At 32.4% G+C, this 22,535-nt stretch overlaps 1 protein-coding gene across 3 annotated transcripts; it reads left to right on the top strand.

Annotated features, from left to right (window-relative positions):
* Positions 1-642: 642 nt before the first annotated feature.
* LOC132758537 (uncharacterized) lies at positions 643-21,621 on the top strand. Of its 3 annotated transcripts, XM_060750213.1 has the most exons (4): positions 643-1,019; positions 1,364-1,459; positions 15,271-15,452; positions 19,429-21,621. In XM_060750213.1, the coding sequence occupies exons 3-4, from the start codon at positions 15,306-15,308 to the stop codon at positions 20,479-20,481; spliced, it is 1,200 nt and encodes a 399-aa protein (XP_060606196.1). In that variant the 5' UTR covers positions 643-1,019; positions 1,364-1,459; positions 15,271-15,305; the 3' UTR covers positions 20,482-21,621. The 3 variants fall into 3 exon arrangements, with proteins under 3 accessions (XP_060606196.1, XP_060606194.1, XP_060606195.1); XM_060750211.1 differs by lacking the exon at positions 1,364-1,459; XM_060750212.1 differs by lacking the exons at positions 643-1,019; positions 1,364-1,459 and adding an exon at positions 3,937-4,404.
* Positions 21,622-22,535: the final 914 nt, after the last annotated feature.

The raw sequence follows: 22,535 nt of genomic DNA, 5'->3' as shown, positions 1-22,535 counted from the left end.
TTCAGCATTAATTCATAGCCATTTCTAAATATATTACAAACATATAAGGGCAAGTACATGGTTAACAGAGAATTATACAAATGATTTATACAAATTAATCTTAAATTATTATTTTTAACAGAGTGCACATAATCGATTTTTTAAAGTCTTTCCTTAACAATATTTCTCATCATTTTTATCATTTATCTGTTGTGTTATTTCAGGTTATGATAATGAAATTTGTTTTGGAATAAAGAAGTAGTATTGCATATGGAAAGCTTTGCATATAAATTTGCTGACATTCATACTACTTTTAACAGAGTCTAAATTCATAAGTGAGATAATTTTTTTCTTAGTAGGCCAATCGCAAAAATATGGATTGAAGTAGGTTTTTCTTAAGTTAGTATATTTTGGGCATACTAAAAGAAAGTGGTACTCGTTTTCTATAACATTCATATTACAATTTGAACATATTCGTTCATTTGCGTGTTGATTGTGAAAAAGAAAAACAACAACAACGCTGGCAAATATGCATTACTTAAAAATATCGGCACAACTGCTCTTGGGAGCATGTCGTCTGCGACAGAAAATTTATTATCGTTGAATCGATTCTTGTAACAGTCATAAAATAGAGAAAGCAAGAAGACTGTTTTCCGTATTCAGAATGTTAACGCTCAACGCTGTTATTGGAAATGGTTACCATGCCAACGGATTTTCCTGTGTCTGACAGTTAGCCGAAATACATGCTATAGAGAAGTGTTGTAAACACTCATAGAATAAGTTTAAATGAATCTTTGATGTTTTTTGTTTACATTTATACAAGTGTTTTCTTTCAAACTTGAATATATTAAAGCGCACGCTCTGTGCTTATATATAGATGGATATGAGAGTAATAAAAGTAACTGACATGCAGTCGATAAAAGTTTGCAATTCACGGAACAACTGGTCTGACATTTATCTGCATGGGAATAATTCGGAGGCTGATATATGACTGTTTTGGACTGTTTAAGACTATGTTAAGACGATGTTGGGCGACTGAGGTTTGTTTTACGCTTTTTTTTCATATGTAACGTAGTGTAAATAATTTATAATTTTTGATAAAATTATTGCTAATATAAACATTCTACCTATAAAATTTGAAAATATTTCAGAAAATTTCGAATTTGTATCGACAATTCCTTTTTGAAATACAATAAATAATCACTGAACTTAAAGCTGGGACGATCAGGGTTTCACCATATTAAACAATATACGCTTTGATAATCGCATCTTTTATACAGTTTATTGTGTTTTACCTACATAACATATGCACGCATTTAAACACACCAAATTACACACTGTCTGTTTCCTTCGTTTCGACTACTAGTTTTCTGCTATTTTCCAGACCTCACAGTTTTCTCTAAGAAATCTTATCTATCGCCGAACACTTGCATAATGTTATACGTAGGCAGTGCAGGCATTTCAAGGAAACTAACTGAAGGTATTCTTGATTAAATTCTTACACTACTGGTATACTTGCAAAGAAAAGAAAATTCACGATACATGTATAAATCATAGCATTATTGGATATTTGTTTGCTTGCGTATGTACGTGTGTAAATTTAATAAACGAACGCGTGCATAATGTGCCAGTAATGTATTAACATCTTTTTTTTTAAAGTTATCGGAATAAATGTTTGCCAATACATATACATTTATCTTGTTACCGTGGACATTCGGTATACCCCTTCACTTGAAGACACAATCAAGTAATTAAGCGACGATATGAAGGGTTTTATAGCATTCCGAAATTTACGGGTAGTTTGCCCTTCTAATAAATAAATAAATAAATTCTATAAATTTCACTCTTTTTATCCTGTCCCATCGTTTATTTCAGTCGCAACTTTTCGGCATTTTCCGTCAAACTTCGGATGTGACCTATTGATTATTAGTAATCGGCTAGGCTTTCCGAATATGGCCCACTTTTGAGCTCTAAATGAGAATATTATGGTAATATGGCAAACTAGATTTAGTAAATTGATGTAATTTTGTTGTAAGGTCATGTATCAATATCGAATATTTATGTTTTATGTTGATTAGATCAATTTACTCCTGTCTTAGGAAGAATTATGTCAGGAAAATTATGACACGACCCGTTCAGACTAATGTTATTGACGTGCACACGTCTGTACCGAATGTAAGATTTTTACTTAATTTGTGAAAGAAAATTTCGGGAAAAAGTATTTCTATATATTTTAATGCATGGCCAGTAGAGTTCTAGCTAGCTGCTTATCACAGGATCCCAAAACCGTATCGTTATTAAAATGAAAAGGTGTCAACTTGAAAAATGAGGCTGTGGGACTTCACTGATTTACAGTCCATATTTTCCAAGGTTTTAAACCGTTACTCTGCTAATAGTAATAACAATTTAAAGCCTTACAGAGAATATATGGAACGCCAAAACAGTCTTTTGTTCACAGGTAAGTAGCCTCATTTGCTTGCAAAATAGACTCAGTCTAATGTCATTTTGACCATATGACTCAAACATGTAGTGCCAACTTGACTGAACCAGATGTCGTATTGACTTAACATTGAATACTTGACTGAACTAATTGAAGGTTTAACCCTAAAACTTGACTTAACTTGACTCCACATCCTACCACCAAACGTATCAGTTTGTCTAAACGAAAGGCACTTCTGGCTTTCCATAGGTAAATGTGTAGTTATTTACTATTTATTTAATGCGTTAAACACGTGATTAACGCGATAATTATATGATTATTTAGTGTCAGATTAGTGTATATATCAACATAGGGATATGCACAATCAGTACATTAGAATAATAATAATAAAAAAAAAATAGATATTAAAATAGTATGTCACACTGAATGGACAATATGTTTTGAGAAAACATTCATAGTATTATTTTTAGAGGATGGACCACAATTAATCAGAAGTACATGTAAATGTAATTCTTAGGGAGAAAATGCAAATTTTATACTCGTATATGTACGAGTAAAATAAGCTGCGTTTTAAAGAACTTTTTTGGGGGTATTTGATAGTTTATGAACGCCAGACCTGACATATTAAATAACTTACAGGTTGTTTTTTTTCCAAAGTTCATAAAACATCTGCATTTTTTTGATTGTACAGAAAATCTAACATAATTACAAAATGTCTAGTTCACTTATACAGAAAATCTGTATTAAATATATCCTTGTAATTTCCTAAATTAGACTATGTGGGATTGAGAGGTTATAATTGATTGGTTTAGAACCAGTATTCTTGTATATAATATATGTACAGCGATACAATATCACAAATCAGATGGATTTCAACTGAACAAGAAAAAAACACAACACCCTAAGTATTAGAAAACCTTAGAATAATGAAACTTTAAAAAAAAATAACGGAAACTATATATACAAGATTATTTAAGATTTGTTTAAACAATTCGACAAATGTCTTCTTTGTCATGGCTAATTCGCTGTTTCACATAAATAGAGCTTCGTTATCAACCATATTCTGTTATCAATCCATTACTTGAAGCCCCACCTAGCGGTAAAGATAACTACATAAGGGTCTTATCAGGTGTATTGTTAGGTTAATGAAATACGTGACCATGTTTTTACATAAATTTGCTTCATGTCGGAAAGTGTCCAGTATATTTCTTGCTGCCCATAGTTCATTGACGGTGTCATTGAAATTTTGCTGTGCAGATATATATGTGTTCCTTACAAAATCGTTTTAATTGAGTGGTTTATGACTTTTGTAATTCTGGCACCATGGCGACTTCCTGTTGAAGCCGCCTTAATTAAGTATGCAGTCTAATTATGTGGAGTATTTTAAGTATTAGTCTTATACAAGAGTTCATAAATACTTGTATATATCAACTTGAGAAAAATACGTAAGATTTTTTTTTATGTAAAAGGAAAAACTATTAAGGAAGAAAATGAATGACTAAAACCAACATAGAGACAAACGGGAAATGACGCTGAAAAAAAGATTTGTATTGTTAAAACTAAGCATGTTCTTAATTAATTAAAAGTTTCTTAATTTTACAGTGTTACTCAATATTTGAACTCAATCATACGGTATATTAACTATATTATACACACAAACAACATTAATTATGACGCATCGATCTTTTTCTTTTACATAAACTGCGGTTACAAGAAATGCGAATTGTTTCATAACTCACGGATATTTCTCATATTAAGTTTGCGTATATTTGGTGTCGTTGATAGTTAGGAGTTGTGGAATTATGTTGACGTTTTAGAAATTTGTGCACTGTAAAAAATGTGATCGTGCTTTAAAACGGTGTGTGATTTTCGTTATTAGGACAATGTGTAAAGTATGACTATTTTTGACCACTAAAAGAGTGACGCATAATTAACTTTAGGATAATTAAAAGGATAATACAAAACAGCACAATTCTGTAAAAAAGGTAATGTTATGAAGTTTTTATTTTTCTAATTTATCGAAAGTTTTTCAAGAGTTTATTGAAGTAATATAAATAATTATATATGTTAAACTTACATTACAAAATTTGTATCAATTTATTTTCAATGTTTTCATACTGGCGAGATAATTTATTTGTTTTGTAAATTTGTCAAATTTGCTGCAGACTCCGATTTCTATTATTCTTAACTAATATAACTAATAAATGAGCCGCGCCATGACAAAACCAACATAATGGGTTTGCATCCGCGCAGTCTGATCAGGATCCATGCTGTTCGCTTACAAACCCATTATGTAGGTTTTGTCATGGCGCGGCGCAAATGTTAATAGGGGGTTAAGATCGGTGATAAACTTATTATCACGCCGATCCTCACTGTAAAGTTACCTCACTTTGACTAGGGAGCTCGTAAAAGTGTCCGAAGATTCCTATATGAAAACTAAATTATATCAAATTATAAAAAGAACTTAAAAATAATGATATAATCTTCAATAATTATAATGATGATGATGGCGATGATGTTGCTGCTGCTGCTGCTGCTGCTGCTGCTGATGATGATGATGAGTAACATTAGATCAAGATTATGACAAAAAATCACTGTAATTTTTCAGTCTAAACTAGTAGCGTTTGTAAGGGTTACACTATATACGACAGATTTTCTTTTTGCATAACAGACCAATAGACTAACATTAATGTATACTTACAAAGTACTATTATTTTTAGTTTTAAGGCAGCATGCCTCCAGATTCATGCTTATTTCATAAAACTTTAAAAAATGTTTTAAAAAGTTAATATAGTGAAGTGAACAAACAAAGTAATTTATACATACAGTCAAGTAACCAGTTCAGATACAGGACCAGTTCCGGTTTCTTTGATGCCGTTTTCTTTGAAATATTTCTGGCATTTGAATGTTTTGTGTATAATATCAAGCAATGTGTATCTAATCACATGTTGGCAGCTTATTTTCTTATAAAATGCCGATTTTCTGGGAAAACGATATTGAATTAGTCGAAACAGATCCTGTCCCGAAGCTGGACCACTGATTCTACAATCCACGTAAATTGATAAAAAGATGTTCAAATATCCAAAAACAGCCTTTACTGCGTTAGTCACGCGGTAGAAATAATCATGGTGAAAAATACTTCAAAATTAGTAATAAATGGCACACACTTTGTAGATTTTACTTGAATATTTTTACTTTTCTGAAAGTCCTAGTAAAACATTTGAAATTTTGCTTTTCTTGAAAAAAGTTTGGCGCTTCTGGAGGTTATTCTCAATATTTCAACTGCAAGGTCGACCGAATTACAAACTGATATTAATACATGTATGTCGGTAAAGACCATCGTTTGTATAATAAAAAGGCCTGGTGCACAATTTGTTGGGCTCATCTGGAGGCATACAGCTTTAATTAGCTACAATTAGTAGCATTTTAGTACAATGAGGTACTTATATGCCACAGGCGTTCGGCACATTTGCCATTTTTGGCAAATGTGCCGAACGCCTGTGTTATATGCTACAAATAGTAGCATGTTAAAGACGTATGCCTCCAGATGAGCCCAACAAATAAGGCACTTATTGGGCACCAAAAGTACAATAAGGCACTTTTGGTGCCCAATGTCCTGAAAAAAGTATACTCAGTAACACATTTGCTTGATTTAGTATTTTTGTATGTAACTCAACATACCGCTTTGTTTACGTTTTACTACCTTTATAAAAAAATGAATATCTAATTATTAAGCATACGCCTTTAATAAGTGGTCGGCAAAATTTAGGAACGGTATGTTAAACCGGAACTGGACATACTTTGTTAGCCTCAGTTTGACAGGTATTTTCCCGCATATATCCGTCTCGTGACGTAACCACGTGTAGTAAACCCACCCATTAATACTCACTCACAATGTTTACTTATGAATTAAGAATGCATAATACATCGTTCAGTTACGGCATTAATTAATCTAGGCGATATTTATGCACATATATGATGTAATAAATGGAAGTTATTTAAGCAGTAATTTTCTAAATAAGTAAATTAAGACCATTTATTTTACAGAATTATTGGTGCGATGCAATTTTCATCAACGCAATTAATTGAGAAATGCGCCATTCTCGTCACATCTGGAATTTTTTTTTATTGAATTATGGCCATTTTAATTCTATTTTTGGTTTGAATATTTCAATTAATGATATATATGTGCATATGGTGTTTCTATTAATCTCTAGACTATTGATATATTACATCATTTATGAGGTGCACTGTTCAATCATCAGTTCGTGGAAATAATATTTAAAGAACAGAAAAGAACAAATCAGAGTTTATTTCGTAATTTGCGAGCACATAGGTATATTGTTTACATGTATTATGCTTAAGATTACTTATTTAGGTCCATTGACCCAGATGTAGTGTTAAAATGATTAAATTTTATCATCGCTATTGTAATAATGTCACTATAACAAAAAACATAATGGGTTTGCGACCAGCATGGATCCAGACCAGCCTGCGCATCAGTTTCTCTACTTGTGATAGAGTTTGTAAGCGAACAGCATGGATCCTGATCAGACTGCGCGGACCATGCTGGTCGCAAACGCACTATGTTGGTTTTGTCGTGACGCGCTGCTCATATATACATATAAACGATTCATGCATATCATTTCATGCGTTTCATTTTCCCACACTTAGAGGTCCATCCCTTATTATAACAACATGTTTTATGATTTTATATTATAGAATATTAATAACATTTACATGTTTATAACGACAAGGAAATTATAGTACTGGTCTCCTTGAAATATGGAATATTTTAAAACAAAACTTTTCCTCGTTCTTGCACAAATTTGACGTGATGTGAATAACCTGCACTGTAAAAATGATTGTGTTATTAAAATAAAAAACTTTCTAAACTGGTTCAGCTGGAGTGACATCAATAATATGGTCAATATGAAGCACCTTTAAGGGTTCAGTTATATGGGCGAACAGGAACAAGCGTGTTTTTCACTTCCTCAAAATTATAATTAATTAATTAAGTCTTTAACAAGAGGTCACAGGTGCTTAAGTAGGAAGTTTTTAAAGAGAATGTAATATAATTGAGAAAAAAATATATGAGGATAACTAATTACAAAAGTATATTACCTCGACGCAAATTTTCCGTATCTTGTGTTTCAGCAGAAATACAAATTTCATCTTTTAATTCAAGATCGCCGCCGACGTGTGAACACGACAAAATTCAAAATGGCACACAAAAAGCGACAAATAGCTTGTGTTGTCATTGTGATGTGTTAACGCGATCGCATGTCGCGTTATATGTTTACATCCTTTTTGATGTTAAAAAATATTTTCGCGGCGGCACACCGCATACAGGACAAGTATACTCTTTGTCGTGTTGACACACTATTTTCGCGGCGGCACACCGCATACAGGACAAATATACTCTTCGTCGTGTTGACACACTATTTGTTATTATGGCGTATCAACAGAATAGAACAGAACAGAAGGTTTATTTAGTCTTATAAACATATACAGCATATAAACATATACAAAAATATATATATACATGGCAATAATCAACGCTGGGGCACATCGAAAGAGCAAGAAATTCCCTGTCGTTGTGTTGGCAACCTATTTGCCATCATTGTGGAACATTTACACTGAGGCATAAAGCACTGTGTTGACACCCTATTTGACATTATGGCATGATTTACTGCAGAAGAACTTAGAACATAATAGTCAGTATGAGACATAAATCAGTATACGATATGACCTAATGTATAATGTCATGTACCTGGATTAGACATAAATCAGTATACGATATGACCTAATGTATAATGTCATGTACCTGGATTAGACATAAATCAGTATACGATATGACCTAATGTATAATGTCATGTACCTGGATTAGACATAAATCAGTATACGATATGACCTAATGTATAATGTCATGTACCTGGATTAGACATAAATCAGTATACGATATGACCTAATGTATAATGTCATGTACCTGATGTAATAGAAGAAAACTATTTCCTATATCCTTAGTTAGAATGCGAAATCGATATCTAATCGATCACTGAGGTTTTATTGTGCATGGGGTTTTTATGTAGACTTGATGCGTTTCTCAACTTCAAAAAAGCAAATCATTAGTGTTATATATTCTTGGTGAATGCTTTTTTGAAACATTTATACGAGAGATGTTCCAAAAATAGCGACACTTGGTTGTTAAAGAATTTTCCCTTTCTTAAAAATTTTAATGAATTAATAACATTCACAATCTTTGATCCTTTTATTCGTGCCTACTTACCTTTGGTCTGGATACACTTTTTAGGCGATCAATCCACATCTGGAAACATTTTCATACTCCCTTAGGGTAGTGGACACCCATTATATACTGATAAATTGCAGACTTTGGGGCATTGCCTGGTTTTTATCTTTTTTTCAGAAAGGTGGAATATAAATATTCTGTTATTTAAAGGCGGAAAAGATTACTGTTCTACCACATATGAAAGGGAAATTATTTCCTGTTTTTACCAGAAAACATAGGTCACTATATTGGTCACATATGGCATTTTTTATTTTCAAAACTCAACAAATTTGGAAAATTATTGAAACGAAATTATCGGATTTAATTCAACGACAAAGTAACACATTCTTTCCTTATAAATCTAGGTTAATATTTAGATTACAAAAAATGTCTGCTGCACAAGTATGAAACACATGAAAAAGTATTTTTATTAGTATCTTGAAACTAGTACATCTGCGTTTGAAACGTCCCTACCGCCATTCCCAGCACCGGACAAAAAGGAAAGCAAATATACCTATTCAAAACTTAAAGGAATAGAATAGTACAATGATTAGATTTAAAGCTTGCTTAAGCAGCATAATTAAAACATCATAAGACCTTAAATGGCCAACACAAGAAAGTGTATGTTGAAATATTGCCCTATCGTTATCAGTGACTTGACATCTGAAGTCCGTGTTATGACTTTTCATATCAACCAGTATGTTTGAATAGACCACATAATATTTTACAACATGTCACGTGCCCATAATTTATATATACAAACATAGTTGATAGGATGGTTTTAACATTTTATAAAATTGTTTTATCTTAAGTATACGATTTTATGTATGATTAAGTCAATATCGACTGTAAATGCTAATGCATATGGTAATTTAGCATTTCTTTCTCTGCAGCAAATGATTACTTAAAAAAAAAGGTTTAAAAACTCAGAAACTCTTTCACTATAGACCTATAAACTTGTTTCTTGATAAATATCTAACCGTCGTGTTTGTATATAAAACAAGTTCAATATACATTACATATATAGCACTTCCATACATGCTCTGTAACACCGCACTTTGGGGTCCGACCCCAAAGTGCGTTACGTACTTTGGGGTCCAATTTTGACCCCAAAGTGCGTTAAACAGGTATATATGTATTTTTTAACATCAGGCAAAGGACCGCACTTTGGGGTCATAGAAAATTAATGTTCATTATGTTTTAAATAATACATTGTAGTCAAAGTCAATGGTAAACAAAAAATCAAGGTATTAAATAGACACAAACATGTGCCCTGAATTATACTAGAATCAATAGGAATTTTAATGGTCTTGATTAGTAAGTGAAGAACTTTCACCAAATAAATCACCAAATAAGGAATTTGTATCAATTATTAAGCTTAAAATATTTTTTCTCAAATTTTCCATCTATTTTAAAAGAATGTACACCTTTCATTAACTCCATTGTTTTTAGGTAAATGCATTATTTTCCCGTTTTTAATTTACACATTTTATAGAAATATAATAGTCTTACCATAGACAAAGGTATAAATTCTGGGAAATCTTAGTAAGACATTTCAGTAAAAAATATGCCTGATAAAATGTTGAAAGAGCCATTTATTTATGAAATGTGACATATAAGAAACTTGACTAGGTGTAGATGCGGCTTTAAGTAGTAGTCCGTACAGGCAGTACTAAAGATATCAACTATTTAAGTAGTCGCACATTAAGAGCGGAGCTTCAGAATAATGTGAAATTCTCACTGGGGGTATAGAGGGGATCGATCTCCCCAAGGGTTAAAAAAAACGTTTTAAAGGCCCATTATGTTTTTATTTGTTTTTCTTAAAAGCTTTTTTATTTTGATGTTCCTCTATATTATCCAAAAAATAAACATTGGCTAATTACCTGATTACCTTTTTCATCTGTTGCTTTTTGGCAATGATGAGTACAGTTTTACTGAATTGGTATTGTATATGGAAGTCAAATACTTCAGTGTTTTGACTTTTTTTATGACAAATAATTTCACATTTATCGCTACTTTATTCAGGTAACAAGCATCTTACATTTCTCAGATACCATTATTTTAACATAATAAAATTCATGTTTGCTCTTTCTAAAGAAGTATGTAAGACTTCCCATTAAAAAGCCTCTAGCGAACGGTTGTTACGGAGCTTACAAAACCCCTTAAGTTTGTTGATATGCTTTATAATGTATTTGTAAATATCATCATTTATAGTCCTATCGAAAAACTTGATGTTTCACCAGAACATTGTAATAGAGTTTATTTATAGTTCTTTTGATAAAAAAAACTGCATTTTATTTCATTCCCAACATATTTAAAATGGGGCTCAATATGGCACCAAAAGTTATCAAGTAAATGACCGACAGAACGGGATATTTTTCGCAGCATCTTTTAATTCTAGGAATACACGATTTCTGTACTAGAGTATTTTGAACGGTGGCATAAAAGTGACATTTGTTTTTTTTTGTTATATATATATTTTTTTTGTTTTTCGTACATATTTTTTGTTTGTGTGTCGTACATATATTTTTAGTTTTGCATACATATTCTTTTTTAGTTTGCATACATACTTTATTTTAGTTTTGCATACATATTCTTTTTTAGTTTGCATACATATTCTTTTTAGTTTTTTTTTGTACATATTTTCTTTTTGTTTTTTCGTACATATTTGTACATGACGCCATTTGCAAAGTAGAGGTTTGGATAATTACACCATTTGTAAAACACCATTTTCAAACACTTCGCCATCTGTAAATTACCGTACCTCATTTGCAAATGCGATTTGCAAATACCAATACTAGTATTTTCATTTTCGGAGAAAAATACAACACTTTTTAGTATATATATATATATATATATAAATATATAGTCCGCGGTAACCAAAAAAGGTTCTGCATATGGTCTCCATGTGGTTAACATTTGTCACAAGGTGCCTTAAAATCCTTCATGGGGTTTTGGAGATAAAAAGCGGACAAGAAACCCAAGTCTTTATCCTTTTACCTGAAGGTATGACCCCGACCTTGAGCCGGCACACCTGGCATATAAGTTCTGCACATTATCTGGATGTGCTAAAGACCTAAGTTTCATAATTCTCAATTCTCAGGGGGTGGGGTTGAGTGGTGCATATTCATGGTATAATTACTGATCACCAAACAACAGCCCTTTTATAATTAGAGAAACTGACAGCGAACAGCATGGATCCTGATCAGACTGCGCGGATGCGCAGGCTGGTCTGGATTCATGTTGGCCGCAAACCCATTATAATGGTTTTGTCGTGACACGGCTCATATCTGAAATACGGATATCAATACAACCCTACAATTAATTCACAGAGGTTAATTTGCTGTTATCATACTGGTCCGGAAGTGCAACATAATTGGGTGTTCTTGGTTATGAGCAAGACTAATTTAGTTCAAACATATTTTAAAAAAGGTTTTCCTTTGTTCCTTTGTAAGCCGTTTTAGCAAACGTGATTGATTAGAGCAAATACATGTAAATTGTTTTTTAGATAATAATTCAAATTATTTATCATTATTTGTTTAATCAAATACCGAGACTATGATCATGTTTACATATTAATATCTTATTTCCGTTAAGTATCATTAATGAAATATTTTATAGGAATTATTACTAAAGTGGACAAGGCAGGTGTTTTTCGTCGAACGTTGTTCTCGTGTAAAGAAATTATGTTTTATTGAGAAAAAATTGAGCTATTGCTACATTCTTGTTATCATTTTTGTTGCCGTTCTCGTTACAGATAAACTTTCTTTGAATTTCTTAATCGATTGAAGTTGAATTTGATTATATCGTGCATATTAACTTTATTTTTTTTTGTTTACCACGGATTTGATTAATACTTGAAAAAAATAATGCATAAATAGATAGAAAGAGAAATAAATTAATAAATAAATAAATAAATAAGTAAATTAATAAATAAATAAATGAATAAATAAATAAAAAGAAATACGATACCTATGACTAATTACTTCAATTTTCATAACTTTGTAACTTATGTACATATTTGTTTTATACAAAATAACACTAATTACAATGGCCACAGAATGACCTTCATCAGTTCATGACTTTCACTATCAAAGTAAACTATGGGGTCAAATATGAAATATTCAATAAATTCTGTAAAACAATCCTTCACGGCATTTCTTTTAGCTCACCAGAACCGAAGGTTTAGGATGAGCTATTAGTATCAAAGGGGTATGCTCCGGCGTCCCACGTCCGGTCCGTCGTCATGCGTCAACAATCGTCTTCTTCTCTGACACTGCTTTGCAGATTTACTTCAAATTTGGTCTGTAGCATCCTTGTGACAGCGCTCATGTCATTTCAATTGGCCCCTTTTAGGGGTCAACAGAGCTAAAAATAGAAAAACTTTTAAAGTTAACGTCTATTTCTACAGAAGGTAGTCTAGTACTGGTTTAACTCTCCAGGAACTTTGGTTTGGAAACTACCCACCTATATAACTGAAATACTGTTGGAAAAAATGAAACAAACAAAAAGGACTAATTGATGGATGACCAAACTTTGTCTGTAGCATTCTTAGGTAGTTTTTTTTATCAAGTTTGCTCATATTAATTTGATTAGCCCCTTTTACGGGCCACTAAAGCCAAAAATTGAAAAAAACTTTTGAACATAATTTCCTACTGAAAGAATTGATAGATGATCACCAAACTTTGTAGCATTTTAGGTAGTCTTTTATCAAGTCTGCTAAAGCTTAAATGCCCACTGTAATGGCATTTCTTCCAATTATTGTTTAAACTCATTCTATGCGCAGATTTAATACTAGAAAATATTGACAAAGGATAATTTCAAACACTGAAAAGCAGTTGTTTCTGGTGAGCGACTCAGGGCCATTATGGTCCGTTTGTTTTATTTTCTCCGATGTTTTTAAATTGTCATTGGAAATAAGATCATGGCACCCACTCTGTGATGGTTCTTGTTTGATATCAACCCACTAAGTAAAACATCTTGTCGATTAATTAATAATAATAACTGATTGTTGTTGTCTGTTTTTATGCGACAACAAGACTATATAAAACTGATGTACCAACTTGAAGTAAACTATCCTTTATACATCTGTGGTTAACATCGCTGATTTCTAATAATCGTCTTGGAAATAGAAAAAATATTGAAAATTGTTCATCCCAGTGCTATCTTTTCAAAATTGTGCTATCAATTTGACATCGATTTGACATGTATGGCTAAGATTCTCGCTACAAATAAGTTGCCTCCTTTTACGCCGTTGAGTCACACAAAATGTACATGTATTCCGACAATATTGTGTTTCAAAAAGATGTCCGAAAAAAAAATGTCCGACAATCACATAGAATCAATTTTAGAATACAATTTGACAAATCTGAGATCTAATTATGTCACTTTTTGTATTAATAATAAGTAAAGGACAGGTACATCTCATTTGGGAAGTATTATATTATAGTTATATAATAATTTTATAAGAAAACCCAAATAACATCTTCTTCCCAAGTACGTTTGACTGGTCAAAATGACCATGAGGTCCGTTACAGTGTTTTAAAGAAAATTTTTTAAAGAACATTCCAGTAACACGTTACAGAAAGAAAGCTTGTAGTTTCTGTGTATGCAACATTGTTCCGATGGCATAGTTCTAACACAAATTTTGATCAACATTGCGGTAATATTATTATATAATGCATTCCACTTGACTTGATGTCATTCAAAATCCTATACTCATTTGAAACTGGATAAACCCATAGCTCTGATACTGGTATTTGACATTATATGAGTTGCGTCAAGACAAAACCAACATAGTGAGTTTGCGACCAGCATGGGTCCAGACCAGCCTGCGGATCCGCTCAGTCTGATCAGGATCCATGCTTTTCGCTATCAGTTTCTGTACTTGTAATAGGAATGGTAAGCGAATAGCATAGATCCTGATCAGACGTACTGCGCGGATGGGCAGGCTAGGCTGGTCAGGATCCATGCTGGTCGCAAACGCACTATGTAGGTTTTGTCGTGACGCGGCTCATATTTAAGGACTGAAAAATTAAACATATACATGTAACAACTTTTTGGAACATTTTATTTACATTTACACTTATAAAATCAGATAGATGATATACATAAGGCAGCCAGGCAAGTATATATGTTTCTGATAAAAAGGTCACAGATTATCAATAGAATGAAAGCGGTTGCTTTTCAATCTTTTGATTTTTTTATATAACACAAAGTTGAATCACCCTTCAATCACGCTTCCGACGTGACATTCACGCTTTTGAACCCGATTATAACGCTTTCATGACTGATCTGCCAAACTTCTGAAACGCATTTCGAAAATGTTAACGTCTGTATCATGCCAAAACGGTTCTCTCGAAAGCAGTTCACTGAAAAAGTTTAAGTTAAAAAAGGATAGATAGAATTATTGAAAATAGTGTGTAATTGAGTTTCATTTAGAATCAGCTTTCTTATTTAGAATTGAGAAATTAGAATTTTGACCGATTTAAAATGAACTCTGTTTTAGGTTCATTTATTCCTTAACATTTCTAATGTTTTCTTATTTCTTTTGTCATTTCAGGAAATACAATTTTGGTATAATATCCGTCTCGTAGAATGAGCGAGTGCAACGAAAAAGTGCCAATATGGCGGATTGTGTTACTATTTATAGTATGTCTGTCAGTCTATTTATATCTATACACGAATGCCTTTGATGGAATGAATACGTCATCGGTGTTCCGGGTTGTTGAAGGAGATCTCCAGGTAAGACACCACTAAAATTATTCTTGAAAAGGTATTCATTGCATCATTTGGTACATGTAGCTCTTGAAAATAGTTAATGAGTAGCATTTGTACGAGTGAGAGTAAATTTGGTTTCTGCATTATAACAGTTTCATTATCATATCACTTAAACAGAACTTGTATCACCAAGTATGGTGATATATGATTTCATTATCATCTCGGAAGAGTAGTAACGTTATTTAACACACTTGCACGTAAATAGATTAAAATGTTCCGAATATTATATTTTGCTCCTGTATTTGAATAGGGTTTTACCGTTTAGCAATGAATGCTTGCATGTACCATTCACTTTAAATTAAATATACAAATAGGCATTTTGCAATAATTCTTGTTTTATTTAAGTTGATATTTATTAGACGCGTGCACGCGCCGTCTAGTAGATATGCATTTTTAGACTTGATTTTGTGCAAACAGAATCACATTGTTTTCAAATTTTCCAATGAAAATAGCTTTTCTGGTGTTCAATATGTCACAGAGCTTTAAGGGATTAAAATAAAGGTTTCACTGAAGTGATAGTGTGATGTTGAATATCATATTCTTTTTATAATTATCTTAATTTATCTAGCTAATAAATGACGTGTCAATCACAGGTGCTCGTCCAGTCTTGGTGCCCATATAAAAAAATGAAGTTTTTAAAAAAAAAATTGAAAAAAAAAAATTTTGAAAAAAAAAAAACCAACATCAAAATAACTATTTTGGGTTGAGTTTAAGAAAAAAAAAGAAATTTTTTCCCCCCCCTATATACCATTACTACGAAAAGGTCACCTAGTCGCCGTAACGCTACGGAGCTTTACTAGGACACACTGTGGAACAACCACAATGTCGAGTTCTGTAACAATAAAAGCTATTTTGCTACTCTTTACACATTGTGCATTTAGAAAATTGTTAACATTCTTATTGTACCTTACATACAATCTTAAATAACTTACATTTAAACTCGGACACTCCAATTTGTTAAAATTTTGCAAAACAACAGTGATTGTCGGCCATTTTGTCGAAATCGAAAGTACAAAACTAAACCGTAATGTTTCGCTGTTCTGGTCCCCTACGACAACGTTCGCTGAATAATAGACAACAGTAACCAATAAATTTATGGTTACCGTTGTCTACTGTTGCTCGCACGTAGTCGTAGGAAACCAGGAGAGCGGACCAGTACGATGTATGTTTTGTACTTTCGTATTTCACAAAATGGCCGACCATCAACGGAATTTTGCAAGATTTTAACAAATTGGAGTGTCCGAGTTAAAATGTAAGTTATTTAAGATTGTAAAGCTTCATAGCGTTACGGCGACTAGGTGACCTTTTCGTAGTAATGGTATATAGGAATTTTTTTTTTCCAAATATTTTTTTTCTTTAACTCAACCCAAAATAGTTATTTTGATGTTTTTTTTTTCAAAATTTGTTTTTTTCATTTTTTTTTTTTACTTCATTTTTTTTTTATATGGGCACCAAGACTGGACGAGCACCTGTGGTGCCAATGACCCAGTCTATAGTCGATACCGGACTGAAGTACTCAGTGTCACTCACTTCATTTGCTCCGCCTCTGTTGAAGTTCGTCTCCGCCTTAAATTGCCGCCAAATTCAATCATTCGAACATTATGCAATTCGCACCAATATTTAAATGGACACATTCTCGGCACATATTGTCTTGAATTTATTTTAAGTTTACCATTTCAATTTCACGTGTAATCCAATTTATTTTGCTTCGACCAAACGTTTCGACAATCTTTGTCGCAACAGACAAACATTTCAGAATTTCAGACACATACCAAAACATCGAGAAAAAAATAATTAGTGCTTCGGATATTCAACTGTAATAGAGAACGATTTTCAATTCTGATTTTGTACTTTACCTGTGACTGTTCACATCATTTGGCGGCGTCTTTGATATGCAGCATCAACATTTAACTTGTCTTTATAAAACATGCAATTTAATACATGGCTTTGTTTTCTTTCAAACAATACTCATTCGGTCAAATTTAGTCACATGTCAGGGTCATTTGATTAACGTATAAACTTAATATGCATGCATTGCTTATGATGTTACCAAAAACAATAAGCGTTAATTTAAGTAATTGACTAATAAGTATTTGTAGTGTGTTTGTAATGAGGTCACTTGGTCATGAATAAGGTATCTGAGGCTAAGAAGTAAAGTTTTCGCCACTATTCTTTATCTGTCGGCTTATAATCATTCTTATCATGCACTATAGTATTTCTTGAGTTAAAGGTTAAGTGAAGCTCAAATAAAGATTTACCAGGTTTTTTTCGCATATCGGCATGTTTGACACATATTTAACAGTCTCATATATTAGTATACCTTATATGTGTACTTCTACCTAAAGACCTACATATTTCAGTTACGGACGATGTGGCAAAGTGGGCTACATAAGTTTCGCATTCAATTCGGTGCACAAAACTATGAAAATTGTATAAGCTACTGAGCCTAATCTCAAAACGAATTTGATTTTTACATTTACAAGTTGTATTGCAATTGGACTAATGTGAGCGACTGGGGTCCATCATTAACCTGTTTGAAAAGTTATGAATATGCATGATTAGATAATGAATATCACACATTTGATATTGGCAATACACCCGAACCTTTATTTTCAATCATAAATGAACAATTCGTGTTCTCCGTGAAAAAAAATATGTAAGAAATTGACAGTTGCATGTATATGGCATTTAATAACAAACAAATGGTAAGTTGGTCCCGAAAATCGATAGCTCTATCATATTTGCCGAAGAGCATGGCTTTTGTCCGCTCAAATTCTTCTAGTGCATTTAAAGATCAATTTAGCAAATGCGATCCTTTTAATATACGTAAATGTAAAGATGAAATTACATGTATAATTCAAAAAGAAAATGATGCTTGTAAAACGAATAATAAAAAAGAAAATCTCTAACTAAGCAAGTTCAAATCTCTCTCAGAACAAAGCTACACATTTGAAACGTATCGGACCCACACTGACATTTTCAATTAGACCCTATATAATTTATGGACATTATTCAACACCAAACGAATGATAAACAGGTGGCGATTCAAAATTATAAATCATATCATTCACACCTTTAAGTTACTTAGTTTGTTTGCAATGCTCTTGTGGAATCTAATGTTTTCAAGATTTATATGTCCTTTACAGCTTTATGACTTCATCAGCGTGTGACAGTTGTAAAACAAACTCGCCATATACGAACTTCACCTCAATATTTCCATTTGAGTACGTCGTCTCCAGGTTTTCCGTTTCCTTGTCCGTAGGGCCATTAACTTAAACTCTTTTATGATTGATGTTTCCATACATATTAAGTTCATGATAGGATAGGTACAATTTTCCATTGTGACAGCGGTCAATGAGCACTTAAACGTACAGTTACCTCAGACAATATGAAAAAGAAGGTAGCCCTTAAAAGAGCAGTTAATTGGTGCTAACCAAAGGGCTAGCCTTTCAAGCAGTTATGTCGTCTCATATATCCTAGTACTTTTCCTCGTCGTCTCAGTCTATTTTGTACGAGCTACTATCTAAGGCTTCAGTCAGGATATCGCAAGCTTGTCTTCAGTTACAAGTTCTGGTCCTTATTGCTTTCGCCTTCCCGAATTCTTCAAATCTTCTTCATCGACATGCAGGTACCAATGGGAAGACAAAGACCTGAAAATGATTGTAAAACAATATATTTTAATGTCCGGCAAAAAAGACTGCGGATGGTGATCCTACTACATGAATGGAGGTTTTTATCGTCTGTTTTGTTGTCATGTAGTATTTTGTTGTCATGTGGAATTGAATGTTCCATTCTAATTGGCTTAGGGCAGGCGGTGTACAGGTAGAAATGGTCAAATCTAGTCTATTGTACTGTATGAACGTTGACAGTAATACTTTTTGCATTGCTACAGTTATGATGAATTACTCATTATTTATGTTTGTTTCGTGGTATATTTCAGGCTGTTTGGAAAGACAAGTTTGGATCTGTTTCTTATTACCTTAAACTAATGGAACAATCTGACAAGAGCCTAAAAATAGAAGTATCTGCCTCGCAATCGAAAACAACTGCTACTGCTGCTGCAGCTGCTGCTGCGAGTCATCCGACAAGTACTAAAACGAAGCCAAAGGTTGATGAATCTACCCAAATAAATTCTACACTGCTGGAAAAATTTAAGTCTGATCTTCTAGCAAATAAGTCAGAACCTTTACTTACTCTTTTCACTTCATGGAATGATAGCCCGGAAAAATATTTGGTTCATAATTTAACGTTACATAATTGGGTGATGTTGCGCCCGTTTGTTATCCCTGTGATATTTACAAACGAGACTTCAGTCGCTGAAGACTGTGCTAGAAATGGATTCGAGGTTAGGCATATAAGTGCGGCAGCTGCAGACGGTATTCCAGTATTAAAATATATGTACAAAGACGCGATGGATAATTATAATTCTACGTTTTACGCGTACAGTAATGGCGACATTTTGTATACTGAAACGCTCATAAAGACTTTACTTCTTCTGAGAAATTCTACATTAGATTTAGATAAACCTGCAATGATTGTCGGCCAGAGAAGTAACGTCGACAACGTCACTGAATCCGAAGGATCTACTTGGGGCAATATCACAAGAATAGCGAAGGAACGCGGTAAACTTTTTACCGGCTGGGCAGAGGATTATTTTATTACTACGCGCTCATTTCCGTGGAAGGATATAGCGGAAGTTGTAATAGGGCGGAGAGCATACGATAATTGGTTAGTGTTTAATTCTCGGAAATCGAAACATGTTGTGATTGATGGTACAAAGACGATACTTGCAGTTCATCAGACGACAAAAGCAGGTAATTTTGAAGGCCATGGTCACAAAAATAGAGACTATAATCATAATTTACTAGTGAAAATGTATAAGCGTATCAAATATAACGCCGGTGTTATAGAATGCATAGAAAAGTATACAAATTACGAAAACGAGGAATTAGTTATGAAATCCAGGACAGTTCACAAAGCATGCGCAGTTTGAGTGTGCATTCTTTAGATAAACAATGCAGGACAAATTATGAGATAACTGCCATAGTTCATGGACCAATAGCTTCACATCAGGAACCATGTAGTTATTAATGATGTACAAAAACATGCGGGCATGTGCTACAACGATGATATATCGTCTGCATTGAAAGTTAAATCATTCTATAAGCTCGAATTATAATAATATGAATTGCTGCTTCCAGTTTGAAAATGCCATGATTTTTTTAACAACTGTGCCAATTTCCTTGAATCTAGTAACTATATCAGACGGAAATGGTAAAGCAAGAAATTAAAAGCAATAATGCTCGCATCGTGATGGTTATCTGTTTTGTTTTAGATGAAAGCGGGATAATTTGTACTATTGCTATCTGTCGTCTGCTTTGTCATTTCATTCCACATCTTAATTGTAGATTCTAATTTGTTATATTTTTGTTTTGTCTTAAATATTTTGTTGTGCAAATTTTATCTCGTTTTGTTCAGATTCTTAAATAATATACATTCCATTTAAATAGAAGCATTCATTATACATAGATAATTATATTCTTCAACATTTTTCTTAAATCATCAATGTTATCCATCAGGGTCTTTCAAATACAGTTCTATTTAAAAGACCCTTTTTCCTCGCACCATATCAACTTCATATTCTCTCATTAATTAAACCAACTGTCCAATTACTTTTATATATCACTCCCCATATACTATCTATATCAGTATATGCCTTTAGATATGCGACGGTAAACGGACATTGGTTTAATCATTGATTCAGGATCGTGCTCATGACTTAATGACCAAGCGCTACATATAAGGTATTTTCCGTCCGTCAAGTTTTAGGGGTCTGCTACCTTGAACATAAACATATTGGATGACGTCATACCTGCCATGGTATCTATTTAAAGGCACATTATGCCTCAGAAATTCATATTTCGAATTCTTCGAAATGTCAAACATTTGTAATGTTATAAAAATGGATTCAGAGCAATTATAGATGTTTAAAAATTAAAGAAAGTAGGGCTGAACGTGCAATTATGTGTCACAATGGAAGCAAAATGCAAACAAAGTTGTACATGTATTGCACTTCCATACAAAATACTTATTCACTATAATTATAACATTTGCCAACAGAACAAAAGTAGCAAAAAAAAATAATAATACATACGGTAAACGAGTATTTTTCTGAAACTGTAATCAAGATAATAATAATAATAATAATAATAATAATAATAATGATAATAATAATAATAATAATAATAATGATGATGATAATAATAATAATAATAATAATAATAATGATTTTTATAATTAAAAATGATAGCATTTCTGAGGCATAATGGGCCTTTTATATAACTAACGTTTTTAATTGCTGGACAAATACGAGCGAAAGCTGCCAATGATTATGAAACTTTAAGGTTTCAATGTAGTTTTTAATTTTTATTATATTTTGCAAGAAAAAGCAAGATGCTTAGGTTAATTTTAAATCGCTATCATTTACATTATTATTCAATTTTTACTCCATTTTGTAGGAGCAGCAAAATCGCATTTTATGTTTACCTCTAGATTATTATTTTTAAATATTTATCTTAACTGAGCAATTATTGCTACACTAATCATTAATTTACTGCACATATGATAGTTCATTGGTATACAATGGGCACATTTTGCACGTACATTTGTATTTCAAATATTGATAAAAACGATAGAAATTAATCAAATTATCATTTTGGATATTCTTGTAAAATTTCACTTGAAAAAAAATGTTGATAAAGTTCTAAGTGATTTAGTATGAACATTTGGCAATGACGGGAACAATTTAATTATTATCTATTATATGAATATACATTACATGTAATATCGAATCATGTGCAATTACATCCATTTGTAATTCTTCAGTGGTTAGTTTTTATATCTGATGCTTAATACTGTCAACATAATTATTCATAATATTACAGACCTTAGGGATCCTATGTAGACCAATTAAAAAACTTCGATTATATTAAGACAATATTACCGTTTTTTTTATTATTATTTTTGTCATCATATTTATAACATTAG

The sequence above is a fragment of the Ruditapes philippinarum genome, unplaced genomic scaffold (assembly GCF_026571515.1).
Source record: "Ruditapes philippinarum isolate M1 unplaced genomic scaffold, ASM2657151v2 ctg199_1_1_1_1, whole genome shotgun sequence".
NCBI classification, from domain to species: domain Eukaryota; kingdom Metazoa; phylum Mollusca; class Bivalvia; order Venerida; family Veneridae; genus Ruditapes; species Ruditapes philippinarum.
The sequence above is the reverse complement of the archived record's forward strand: the minus strand, read 5'-3'. Positions and strand labels throughout refer to the sequence as shown.